A 13353-nucleotide genomic window follows, 5' to 3' on the forward strand; every position below is an offset into this window, starting at 1 on the left:
ATGATCACTCGACGCACCTGGTTGTCTCTGGCCAGGATTGTTTGCTCGACTATACCTTTTGGCCATCTATTTCGGGGCAGAGTCTCGTCCAATATTACAACGACGTCTCCAGCTGCTATTGGTGGTCTCTTCGTAAACCATTTTCCTCGCCTGGCTAAATCTGGAACGTATTCGCGTACCCATCGTCGCCAGAATTGATCGGCGAATTCTTGAACAGCTTGCCACATGTGCTGTACGGTGTGTGTGGTTTTGAAGACTGGTTTATAGCCGCTTGCTGATCCTAGTAGTAGATGGTTAGGGGTGATAGCCTCGTCGTCTTTGCTGTCCAGAGAGACAAAAGTAAGGGGTCTGGAGTTTAGGATAAATTCCACTTCCCATAGTGCACTTTGTAGGCCTTCACTGGTGAATTTTCTCGCTGGGCAGATTGCGTAGAGTACAGTCTTGACGGAACGAACAAGTCGCTCCCATGCTCCCCCATATGAGGAGCGGCTGGTGGATTAAATTTCCATTTGATGTCATCGAACGCCGGTTGCACGGCGTTGAAGTTGATCGTCTGCGCTTTGTCACAGATAATCTTTTCGGCAGCTTTGAAGTTAGTGCCATTGTCGCTGTAAATTTCTCTTGGGGTCCCGCGCCGATTGATGAAGTTTCGGATGCACATTATGCACGATGCAGTGTCCAGAGAGCACGCCAGTTCTATATGCACCGCCCGTATGGTTAGGCAGGTGAAAATAACTCCCCCATCTTTTTTCGCTTCGCCGTCCTACAGCGACCAAGAAGGGCCCGAAGTAGTCGATACCGACGTAAGTGAAGGGACGTTGGTAGGCAGCCAGCCTGGCAATGGGCAAGGGAGCCATTTGCGGTGGATCAGGCATGGCGCTCTCATTTTTACAGCGTTGGCAAGACTTCCGCATGCCTTTGTATAAGACTCGTAGGCGTGGTATGTAAAACATGCCGCGAATCCTGTTAATACACGTCTCATGGGATGTGTGGTGCATTTCCTGATGATACCAGTTCACTATGAGCCGAGTAATGTGGTGCCCATATGGGAGCAGTATTTGGTTTTGGCCGTTTAGGTTTTCTGCTCGCCCTCGGGTACGTAGGAGCTGGTTTTCGTCTAGGAAGATATTCAAACATATGAGTTTAGAATTTGTTTTTAAAGGTTTACCTCTCGTTAAGTTGCGAATTTCTGGGTTGAATTCAGATGACTGCGCATGCCGCAGTAGGAGTGTGCGTGCCTGCTGAATCATCTCGTAAGACACCTCTGTAGGTGGCGATGCCTTTGCTTGTTTTGCTTTCAGTTTCTCAATATAGAGAATAAAGCGCGCTAAAGCTCGATATAGCCTGCGCCAGTCGGAAAAATATTCCGCGTTAAGTTTTAGCTCCATCGGCGCATTGTCGATGAAGAGTATGTTGTGCCTGACTTCAGCATTGTTTGGTGGCCCCAAATCATCGCATTTTGGCCACTCGTGTTGATCCTGCAGCAAATAGTCCGGACCGTGTAGCCAAGTTTCATGTTTATTGGCGTTGTGTGTTTTAGTAGCAAGATCTGCAGGGTTAAGGTTGGTTGGAACCCAGTTCCATTGGCTAACGTTTGTGAATTCCAGTATTTCGCCAACGCGGTGCATGACGAATTGCTGAAACTTTCGTGGATCCATACGAAGCCATTTGAGAACAGTCTTTGAGTCGGACCAATAACAACTCGAATTAATTGACAAACTTGGATTTCGTTGGATTCGGTTACTCAGCTTTGCTCCGATCACTGCGGCCTGCAGTTCCATCCTTGGTATAGATAGTGGACTCAACGGTGCCACTTTCGCCTTGGAGGCCACGAAGCTGAGGTAGGTTCTTTTCCCCTGGCGTATCCGAAGGTAGCAGACTGCTGCGTATGCCAATTCGCTGGCGTCAACGAACGTGTGTAACTGGACATCATGGACTTGATCGCTGCTGTCGAAGTAACATCTCGGGATGGTCAATCCGGCGATTGTTGTAAGGATCCGTTTCCATCGTATCCATTTGGGTAACAATGCGTCGGGCAAACCAGTGTCCCAGCCAATGCCGCTTCTCCAGACTTCTTGCAGTAGGATTTTGAGCTCTATTGTAAAGCATGAGATGAAGCCGAGTGGGTCGTACATTGACATAAGTACTTGCAAGAGCTCGCGTTTGGTTGGTGTTTTGTCGCTGTCCAAAACGTTGCGCTTCAACCTGGCGAACTTGCAGATGAATGTGAATACGTCGGAGTTCGGCACCCAGTATAAGCCGAGTACCTTTTCCGTGGCGGTAATTTCGACAGCTTCGGGGAGCAGCGAATCGCTCTTTAGTATTCGAAGGACCTCCTTTGAGTTCGAAGACCAATTGCGTATGTGGAAACCACCTGCTGCATGGATATCTCTGACTTGAGTTGCGATGTTTCCGACTTCCACGTAGTCGTCGCCACTGTATATAAAATCATCCACGTAGTGGTAGTCCTTGACGGCTTGTGCTGCTTGAGGGTACTGTTGGCAGAATCGATCTGCATTTTTGTCGCGAATAAAGTGTGCAATGCAGGGTGCGCAATTGATTCCGAAAGTAAGCGCTTCCATAACATAGACGTTAGGCTCTTGCCTCTCGGATTTGCTGTCGGACCACAGAAACCTTTGCGCATGGGTGTCTGCTGGTTTCACTCGGATCTGATGGAACATCTCGGCAATATCGCCACAGATCGCCACTCGTCCCACTCGGAATGAGAGCAAGAGGTCAAACAGGGAGTTGAGGAGATCTGGGCCACTCCAGATGTAGTCATTCAGGGCCTTGCCGCCAGATTGGGCGGCTGCGTCCCATACAAGCCGGACCTTCTCTGGTTTGTTTGGATTTTTAGTTATGAAGGTTGGTAGATACCATGTCCGTCTGTTTGGTGCAGCTATTTCCTCCGGCGTCAGCATGCGAGCATAGCCCTTTTCGACGAGGTTCTCGATTTGTTTGGTGATTTGCTCCTTCAACTGTGGTTGTCGGGAAAATTGCTTTTGTAGGCATTTAAGCCGTTTTAGTGCGTTTGCGTAGCTATCGGGTAATGAAACTTCAGGGTCTTTCCACATTAGGCCGACCTCGTACCTGCCATTCTTAAGGGAGGTAGTAGATTCAAGTCTGGTTAAAGCTTGAGTTTCTTCTGGTGATGATAGCGGTTTTGCTGTGGTAGCGTCTAATGAGAACGCTTGTTTGATGATCTCATGTAGCTTAGCGTCTGCGTCCCTGCATCCACACATGTGAACGCTCACATTAGCTCTAGTGGCCCTTGATCGCGTGGAGCTTTGTAGTGCCCATCCCAGTCGCGTCTTTGACGCTATTGGTTGGTGCCATGCCCCCTCTTTGATTTTAAGGGGTACGGCGAGGTTCCAGTTATTTGTGCCGATTAGGATGCTTGGGCGTGCGTTGGTGTATGATGCTATCGGTAGTCCCGCTAGGTGGGGGAATTCTTTGGCGAGAGCCCTTATGTCGATAGACTGTACAGGTAGATCCAGGGTATCTACACTGTGAACCTCTTCCAAATAGAATTGATTGCCATTATGTGGATTGGCAACCGTAAGCGTGACACGTTCCGATGCATTTTCTTCGCGTGTTGTATCGTTGGTCCATTTTAGGCACAGTGGATCTGGAACGCCTTTTAAGCCGAGCTGCTTAAAGACCTTGTTGTCGATGAGCGTTAGTGCCGATCCCTGATCTAGAAATGCAAAAGTGTTAGTGACTTTCGTTTTATTGATGATTTGTATTGGAATGACACGGAAATATGTTGAGCCAGACTCTCTGGATCGCTGGGTGTGCTTGCCCTCCGGCGTATGCACGTTGGTGACCATAGCTGGCCTGTTTGGGCTGCTGGATTTCGCAGCCTCTGGTATTGGCTGCATCTCGTGGATCAATGGGTGATGTTTGCTTCGGCAGCCTCGTATGCCGCAAACCTTCTCACGTTGGCACTTTTGGTGATGACGGTTTAGGCATTGTTGGCAGAGCTTGTGATTTTTCAGAAAAGAAATCTTTTGTTGATGTGGCGTGGCTTTGAACGATGGGCAGCTGTGTATTTTGTGCCCAGGTTCGTTACATACGACGCACGTAATTTCCTTGACCTGCTCTTCAGGTGCCTCTGTGTGATGATTTAGGCTTCCGCTCTTCTTATGGTAAAGCGGTGATGTTACCTGGCTTGCTGCTTCAGCTATGTCGTAGATCCATTTGCTAAAAGATTCCATTGATGGTATCTTAGTGTCTTTGGGAAACATTGCCCACTGCAGCTTCAGTTGTGTGGGGAGTTTCTCTAGTAGCTCTTGTACGAGCATTGGGTTCTGCATGTAACCTGTAAGTCCACATGCTTCCATCGTTGAGTAGATGTTTCGTACACACAGTGCGTATTCGATAAGTGGTTCAAGCTTATCTTTTATTGCGGGTAGTTGCCGCGTTTTTTCCAGTAAGTTGTGCAAAATATGCTCTGGCCGACCGAAACACATACGTAATGTTTGTATGATTTCAGGGACCATTGCGGGTAAAAGGAGTTTGGATTGAACTAACTCACGTGCTTTTCCCTTTAGGCTAGCTTGCAGCCGCATAAGATTTTCTGCATTCGTATACCCAGCGATTTCCGTACTTGTCTGAAAACTACTGTAGAATAGAGGCCAGTTCTGAGGATTGCCATCAAATGTTGGAAGCTCTTTCGGTATCGCTTGACGGGCTGCAAGTTGTGCCGCGCTTGGCATTGCTGTGTTTAGGTCTACGTCCATTCGCACTTTATTTTCTGGATAGTACGATGCAGCCCTGTTTTGAGTATTCGTAAAATTCCAGGGTGCCATCGGTTGCGGTTGTTCGCGTGTCGTAGCACGCGTGTTGTTTGAGGTTAGGAACGGCAGCTGCGGTGCCTCGTGATCGTAATGCCACGTGTCACGCACAGCTGAGTGTGTGACCATCGCTTTTTGTTTGGCAGAAGTAAAAATAGGAACAGCTGTCCTAGCTGTGTCCTGGAATATTTTTGGAGGGCATAGTCCAAAGTCCCGATCCGGTTCTTGTAGCGGCCCCGTTGGTTTTGCTGGTGACGAAGTAGCCTGAGGTTCGCCTGCTCGTGTGGTATTTCCGAGGTTCTGCAATGCGTTGCTCAATATGGTTGTGATGACTTCCGTTGACACGTTGACGCAGTCGCAGTTCCAGCTGTTCTCAGATTTCTCGTCTATTACTCCAGCGCAGTCGAAATGATACCAGGAACAGCATCGATTGCATTGCACCATGCGGTCACTGTCTTCCTGCATGCATTTCTTGCAATGATATATTCCACTTGATAAGTCTTTTGTTGCCATGGTTTACCAATGAGTTTATACTTTTAAGCGACGTTGATTAGTTACGTGACCTATGTATGTATGTAGGTCGTAAACGGTTGACCGTTGAGGTTATGTATGTATCACAATTTAGTGATTGGTTACGCAATCATCGAGGTTAACCTCTATATGATTTACTTGTAGAACCGTGGGTTGACCCGTCGAGTTGAGTTAAATAATTAACCTTTTCGGTTCCTTTAGTGGTTTACCACTGTTAGATTAATATATAGAATTAATCTGTAGAATTAACTTATGTAATTAATTCATGGCCTATAGTTTATAGAATTAATTATAGAATTAATTCCTGGCATAATTTATAGAATTAATTATAGAATTAATTCCTGGCGTAATTTATAGAATTGTTGAGTTTGGTGCTAAGGTTCGATGTTTTAGCGGGCCCACAAGAAACACTTCACTTTTCACGTGATACTTCATTTATTTCTTCCACGTGTTTTCTTATGCTAATGGTAGGCTAAGTGGGTGTGTGTATGGTGAGCGAGCGAGTCGGTAGTTGAGCCGCTATAAATTAATCGCCCTTACTCGCGGTTGTAACCAAACTGTTCTGTCCGCCGCTTAGTAACAAGCATAGAACCTAACATGTAAGCTTAAAGCGCAAGATGCAACGGTTAATTTCCCAGCACGTAGGCTGGCGCTTAAGTATAAGTATGAAAATGAAAGAGAATGAGTGATATGGGTTAACCCATTGGTGGCTGCGTCGGGTCTGCTGGGCAGTTAGTGGATTTCGGCGGCAACAATTAAGTTTCACGACAATAGCTCAGAAAATAACGAAGTTATTGAGAAAGTCACTGTTCGTGACTTTGGGGTTTGTATGGGAGCTATATGATATAGTGGTCCGATCCGGCTGAATCCGAGATATACAACGCCTGCAGTATATACAAGCCTACGTGCAAAATTTCAGCTCTGTAGCTCTTACGGTCTAGGAGGAGTTTGCGTTGACCCATGGTCGGAGATGCTTCGTTCTATGCGTTGCACACTTCTGACCAAAATTAATATACCCTTTTTGCAAGGGTATAAAAAATAAAACAGCGAACTCTACCCATTGGCGGACAAGCAGCAGCGAACAGGATCATCAGATAAGATATAAATTAAAATAGTTATAAGTACTTACATCAACCTACATACTTTAATATTATCATTATAAATTAAATCGATATCCTATAAAACAAAAATGTTCACTAATAAGGCTGCAAAAGTGTTAGAGAAGCAGGCAGGGTTACATACCAGGTTAAGGCAGTTGGAAGCACTAGATCCTAGAAGCATAACTAACAAAGTTATAGAGGAAGTAAAAGAGATAAGGAATCAATGGATACCTAATAACAAAAAATTGATTGAGACTGCTCCAAATTTAGATCATGATTATTTCAGAAATAAAATACATGAAGAAGCATTAACGATAGTTGCCAAAATTATAGCCATAGGGGAGTCAGAAAAACCAGGCACTAGTAAGTCGGTGTGCGTTGAAGCGGAGGCAAACATGTCAGAGATAGTTGATGATAGCATAGGAGAGTCGCGAGGGAATGCGACCTCCAGTAATGAAAACCCTAAGCTTAACCAGGAGATATTTATGGATAGAGTCCGACAGCTCCAGGAATATTTAGAGGTAGTAGAGTTGAAGTCAACAGGCAATGGGACATGGACATTATATATTAATAAAATTAACTATTTGTGGGAGAAAGTACAGGCATGTCAAGTAATAACAAGTGATGCAAAATTAAAAAAATATTATGGATGATTTACAATTTGATGTCCGAAATTCATTGTCAATGCTAGAAATGAAATTGAACAATAAAGAAAATTGTAAGAGTGAAAATGTTACCGTGAGAGGCGAATTACCGGTGTTGCCAAAGATTCAGGTGCCCACTTTTGCTGGAGAGGCTAGAGAATGGGACCTGTTTGTGGAGTTATTTGCAGAAAAAAATTAAAAAAAGAGAAGATTTAAGTCTTGCTCTTAAATTTAATTATTTAAAATCCGCGTTAAAGGGCGAAGCAAGGAGCATGGTAGCTCATCTATTGTCAGGTTCAGCTGACAATTATAGTGCCGCTTGGGAACTGTTAACCAAGCGGTATGAAAATAATCGCAGGGTATTTTCCGAACAATTAAATCGGATCGTTGATTTACCGATGATCAACAATGAATCCGCAAAAAGCATAAAAGGAGTGATTGACATAGTTAATGAGTCAGTACACTTAATTAAAATTAAAACAAATTTGTCCGATGAAGTGGACATAATATTTGCACAAATGCTACTAAGGAAATTTGACAGAGAGACTCTACAATTATATGAGAGTCAGATCAGAAAAACCAGGCAAATACAATTGCTATCGGATGTCATGGAATTCTTGGAGCAAAGATATTGCTCGCTAAGTGCCGTGAGAAAGGAAGAGAAAAAAACCATTAGAAAAAACGTCGGCTGTGGCGTTTAAAGACAGTTGTCCGATCTGCAAAGGCCCCTGGCATAACGCACTTCAGTGCTATAAGTTTAAAGCGCTATTACCTAAAGAAAGGGGGAAATAGCGAAAAAATGCAATTGTGTACACGATGCGTGAAGCATTCAAGCAACAAGAGATGCACCAATGAAATGGTCTGCTCATTTTGCAGCAAATGACACCATACCCTTCTTCACTTTGGGGAAAAACAGACGAAGGTAAATACTTGTGTTACGGCACAACAAAAATTGTTGGCCACAGCCCTAATACAAGTTAAAAAAATAAATGGAGAGTATGAAACATTAAGAGCTTTGATTGACAGTGGTTCTCAAAGCACTATTTTATCTGAGGAAGCCGCTCAAATGTTAAAACTACCAAAGATCAAGAAACAAACGGAAATTAGTGGCATATCTTTAACAAAAACTAGAACATCTAAGTATAATGTCAATATTGAAATGAAGACGCGTGATTCTCAAATAGAACTCCTTAAGGTTGAGGCAATTGTATTGCCGCAATTAATGAAAGCTCTTCCATTAAAAAAAGCAAAGGTTAAAAGGTAAGAAAGGAAAACTTAAATGCTAAACGACCCCAACAAAAAAAAAACAAGGAGGGGGGAGATGAGAAAAGGGGGAAAAAAAAAAACCAAAAAATAAAAAATGGGAGGGCCAAAAAAAAAGGGCAAGAAGGGAAAAAACCCAAATTTGGGGGAGGGGTTCTGGAAAGGAAAAAAAAAAAAAAGAAAAAAGCAAAAAAAAAAAAAAAAAAAAAAAAAAAAAAAAAAAAAAAGAAATGGGGGAAGAAGGAAGAAAGAAAAAAAAAAAAAAAAAAAAAAAAAAAAAGAGAAAAAAAAAAAAAAAAAAAAAAAAAAAAAAAAAATATGAAGGAAAGAGGGAAGAAAAAAAAAAAAAAAAAAAAAAAAAAAAAAAAAAAAAAAAAAAGATAACATATAACCTGCTACAATTTTACTGCGAGCTGTTGGAATCTGGTAGAATCTATCAGTAGTACGCGCTGGTTTCGGCTCAATTAGTCGGTGAGGAATGGGGGATGGGGGAAATGGATAGACTACCCGCTCTACTAGTTAGAATTTTATTAATGAATTCGCGTACTGACACAATTTATCCTCGGTTTAACGCTTGGTACTGGCCAAAAGAAAAAAAAATAGAGATAAGAATGAGAAAAAGAAAAGAAATACCGCATTTCCTGGCGCAACTGCTGAACAAGAAGGGGTCTGATATCAGTGACGCCCAAAACAAATTCGCCCACCCTACCATGATCGCTGTATCCAAAAAAAAAAAAATTACCCAGCGATCCCTATGCCAAACCAATTTTTAACCTAACTTACTTTGCATGATTCCCCCCCCTGTAAACGTCTCAGCCTAAATTCATTTCAAAAACTTATATTTAATAAAAGTAACGAATAATATAAAGCATTTCAAAAATTAAAAATTATAGATTTTGATATAAATATAGATATGTAGATATGACAATGTTTATATGAAAAGTATATTAAAATTCAAAGAAAGAAAAAGAATTCCTTTTTCTTTTGAGCATAAGTTAAACTTCTGATGACCAAAAAGACCAAAATTAAATTTTATATGTTATTCAAACGAGAGCAACGAAAACTGCTTTAACTCTCTCTTTACTTTGCTTGGTCAATCATATACCAAAAACACAAGAAAAATGACATTATAACCAAAGAGTACTCACTTAAGCATCCCACGGAGAAAGATCTTTCTGGTGACCGCTGTAAGTAATTGTGTAAAAATATAGGGAGAGAGTATGTTGTTGATTCAAGAGAGAATTAAATCATGTTAAGCTTTCGCCAGTGGCGTGCAAAAAAAAAAAAAAAAAGGGGTGAACCAAAATTTTCACCGAAGTTTCACTCATGACCAAAAAGAAAATTACAAATGAAATTATAAAAATAAAGTAAAAAAAAAATTTAAGAAAAAAAAATTAACTTGACTTTGGAGTACACAAAAGACTCAGAATTTTACAATTTAAAAGTTAGCTTTAAGGCGAAATTATTAGAAAAAAAAAATTAAAGGCATTTAATTATTTTCGCCCAACATTAGTTTAACCCATGCAATATTAGGGCCTGGCGAAGATATTTAGTTTCTTGGCTGAAGGCTATGCAACGATCACCAGTAAATAAAATAACCAAAGCGGAACGCCAGCCAAGCGGCTACACATATGAAAGCTCCGCTGGTTGATAGTTATCACAAAAGAAAAGCTTTTACTTATCAGAGTTTGCTTGCAAGGTAAGGGCGGGGGGGAGTCTCTCCTCTAGTCTAGAGAATCTTATACTCTTTATTTTTGGTTTTACTCTCCATGCCCGTCTCAGATCTTTTCTGGCCAATACTTGCTGCTCCAGGGGCTTCGGTCCGTTTTGACAGCTTGTCCCTCATAAGCCTTTCTCTAGTCGGCTGACCGGCCTAGACCATTGCATCTAGTCTGTGAACTAGGTGCCAACTCTATATATAAAACAAAACTTTCTTACTACACACATTAAAAGGCGCATTTTTTTTACTATTTACCATTTGACTTGGCACCGGATTAAAAAGGAAATATTACTTCCTCTCGAAAATCTACTTCATCAGACTGCCCATGTGCCTAAAAGACAAACATTTTTCATAAAAATTGCTTCCTTTACTCAAACTGATATGCGCGTTTGTATAGCGCTGGACTTACATTTATTTTGAAATAAAACACTATCAATCACTGAAGGAATAAAACTGCTTCGAATTCACCATTCAAACTTCACAATCGGACTTTTTCCGAAAAAAAATTAGTTTTCACTATGACTTTAATTTTTGCGACCGCACTGGTTGAAGATGATTTGGAAAAGAAAAGTCATTCCCATGGGGGCCGACATACTTGGCTAAATCTCTATCCCTTAGTCCTCTTTGGACCCCTCTCTTCGCCTCGATTACCCCTAAACTTCCCTGATCCCAACTCTAGAGGAGCCTAGGGGGCGCCACAAAAAAAGTAATCGGATAAATAAAAAAAAATTCAAAGAAAATTTTCTGAACCAAAAAAAAAAAAAATGAATCTCGAAATCGCATTTCCTATTTTTTTTCAAAATTATACAATGTTAGTCTACATTCTGTTAGTTAGTACAACGCTAACTAACAATACAAGCAGTACAAGCAGTGCAAGCAGTGAACGCAGATTACTCTGTGAAACTTATATTGCCCACTTTTAGGGATAAAACGTTTATATATCGTTTTAGTTATAAAGAAGAAAAATCATTCCTACTCTTTTTTTCGTTTCCTTTCTAAATACAAACGGTTACAAGCGCTACTACAAAACCCCCCCCACTAAAATCACACTTACCTAATGGAAAGGGTGATACTCGCTTGAAACCGGGCCAAAAAAAAATTATTGCTTAATATCTTTTGCATGGAATTTGCCTACCAAATGGCCTTGTAGATTCTCCAACTCATAGTACGCGTTGCCGAGCTTGCGTCTCACTCTCGCCTTCACGAACGGTGGCGCTAACTTGGAGTTGAATCCTTTTGCGAAATTACTTTGCTGGAAGTTCCTACGAAATACCTCTTGTCCTACTGAAAAAGACACCTCGCGACTACGTAAATTATACAGATTCTCATTCCGCTCATGCTGTTTTCGTGACTCCTCTTTAGCTTTAGTTCCCATTATTTCGAAAGAGTCGTCCCTACTAAACCTTACAGCCCGATCCTCTAACAATTCTAAGTTCCGTAGCACTTGGTAAACGGACCCGTCGGTTACCATATGCTGACCAAATGCCATCCTATAGGGTGTTGTGTTTATCGCCGAATGAATAGTAGACCTCAATGCACAAGCGATACTACTTAGCTTTTCGTCCCAATCAGACTGGCTTGGACTTACGTAAGCCTTCACTGCTGCCAATACCGACCGGTTTACTCTCTCCGACACATTAGCCTGCGGAGCATACGCAGCCGTATACGTGTGACGCACTTTATACCTTTGCAACAGCTCATTAAAATGGTGTGCTCTAAACTGGGGCCCATTATCAGATACTATAATCTCAGGTACCCCAAAACAATGAAAAAGATCCTCTTCTAGAAACTGGGTAACCACTTCCGCGGTAAACTTTTTTACTTTCTTTAGGAACGGAAATTTTGAGAAATGGTCCACTACAATAAATATTCCAATATTGCCAGACTTGCTTCGCGGGTAAGGACCCAAGAAATCCACATACAGTCTCTCGAAAAATCTTGACGTTTCACCCGACTTGCCTAATGGTGGCCTTAACGTATAATTCGGGTGTTTAGTGGCTTTACAAACATCACATCTGTTTATAAACTCTTTAACTTCTGACACTAGATTTGGCCAGTAATAGTAGCGCCTGAGTTTTTCCAATGTCTTATTAATACCGCAGTGCGCCGCTAGTGGGCTTTCGTGAGCCAATTTCAACAACTGCGCCACTAGTCCCTTGGGAATCCATAGTTTCCAGCACTGATCATCTGCTAACTTCTCCCCAGGAAAATGCTCGCTACGCCGGTAAACTAAATTGCCCATTACTTTCACGTCAGGTACTGACTGGGGTTTTTTTCGACCTTCGCCTTTAGCTCCACATATTCGGGACTTAGAAAATGCACCGAATTGAGATCGATTCCTAAATCACTATCTAATACCGCTAAATCAGGGGTAAAAACTCTGGACAAAGCGTCTGGCACCACATTTTGACTACCTTTTCGATGTGAAATGGTAAAATTAAATCCCTGAAGTTTCAAAGACCATCTGGCCAACCTAGAACTCAAGTCTGATTGACTCATTAACCACTTTAAAGAAGCATGGTCGGTTATGATAGAAAATTCTTGACCCTCCACGTAGGCCCTATATTTTTTTACTGCTAACACGGCTGCCAAACACTCTTTCTCTGTAACTGAGTAGTTTCTTTGTGCCTGGTTCAGTTTTTTTGACATAAACGCAATGGGTACTTCGTCCTTATCCTCTGTTAACTGGGTTAACACTGCGCCCACTCCCGTATGACTGGCGTCACAGTTTATGGAGAAAGGTTTTTTAAAATCGGGACTATGTAAAACTGGTGCCTGGCTTAAACGTGTTTTCAAGTCTTCAAATGCTGACTGAGCTTCTGATGTCCATATGAATTTACTCTTATGTTTTAAAGTATCGGTAATTGGAGACGCAATAGCAGCGTAATTTTGAATGAATTTATGATACCAACCCGCCATTCCTAAAAAGCGCCGAACTTGTTTAACCGATTTTGGGGTGGGGAAATCGACTATGGCGGATATTTTATCTGGGTCTGTCTTAATCGTTCCCTCACCTACAATATGCCCTAGATACTTGACATTCTTTCTACAGAAATGACTTTTCTCGACGTTTATAGTTAACCCTGCATCGGATATACATTTGGATAGCTCTGTAAGCAGAGTTATATGCTCGTTAAACGAATCTGAGACAATTAACAGATCATCCAAGTAGATAAATATCTGATGACGCCGATGTGGTGGCACTATTTTATCCATGAGTTTGGACATGGTTTGCGCCGCGTTACATAATCCAAAAGGCATTACTTTGAAATGGTACAGGGGTCTACCTGCTACTGAAA

At 41.9% G+C, this 13353-nt stretch overlaps 1 protein-coding gene and 1 long non-coding RNA gene across 2 annotated transcripts; both read right to left on the bottom strand.

Moving 5' to 3' along the window:
• Positions 1–355: 355 nt before the first annotated feature.
• On the bottom strand, positions 356–5309 carry LOC137586175 (uncharacterized). Its single transcript, XM_068302155.1, has 4 exons — positions 4538–5309; positions 1169–4321; positions 768–1117; positions 356–574 (listed from the first exon to the last, which is right to left on the bottom strand). Exons 1-4 carry the CDS (start codon positions 5307–5309, stop codon positions 356–358), a joined length of 4494 nt encoding a protein of 1497 aa, XP_068158256.1.
• Positions 5310–9156: 3847 nt separating this feature from the next.
• LOC137586172 (uncharacterized) lies at positions 9157–10768 on the bottom strand. Its single transcript, XR_011033724.1, has 3 exons — positions 10464–10768; positions 10310–10385; positions 9157–10246 (listed from the first exon to the last, which is right to left on the bottom strand). It is a non-coding gene; the product is annotated as an uncharacterized lncRNA (long non-coding RNA).
• Positions 10769–13353: the final 2585 nt, after the last annotated feature.

This window comes from Drosophila tropicalis, unplaced genomic scaffold (assembly GCF_018151085.1).
Source record: "Drosophila tropicalis isolate 14030-0801.00 unplaced genomic scaffold, ASM1815108v1 contig_919, whole genome shotgun sequence".
NCBI lineage: Eukaryota > Metazoa > Arthropoda > Insecta > Diptera > Drosophilidae > Drosophila > Drosophila tropicalis.

Coding starts and splice junctions, on each gene's coding strand:
- LOC137586175 (XM_068302155.1), bottom strand. CDS start 5,309: ATGGCAACAAAAGACTTATCAAGTGGAATATATCATTGCAAGAAATGC. Junction 4,322..4,537: donor TAGCCTAAAGGGAAAAGCAC/GTGAGTTAGTTC, acceptor GTGGACTTACAG/GTTACATGCAGAACCCAATG. Junction 575..767: donor TCGGGCCCTTCTTGGTCGCT/GTAGGACGGCGA, acceptor GCTGCCGAAAAG/ATTATCTGTGACAAAGCGCA.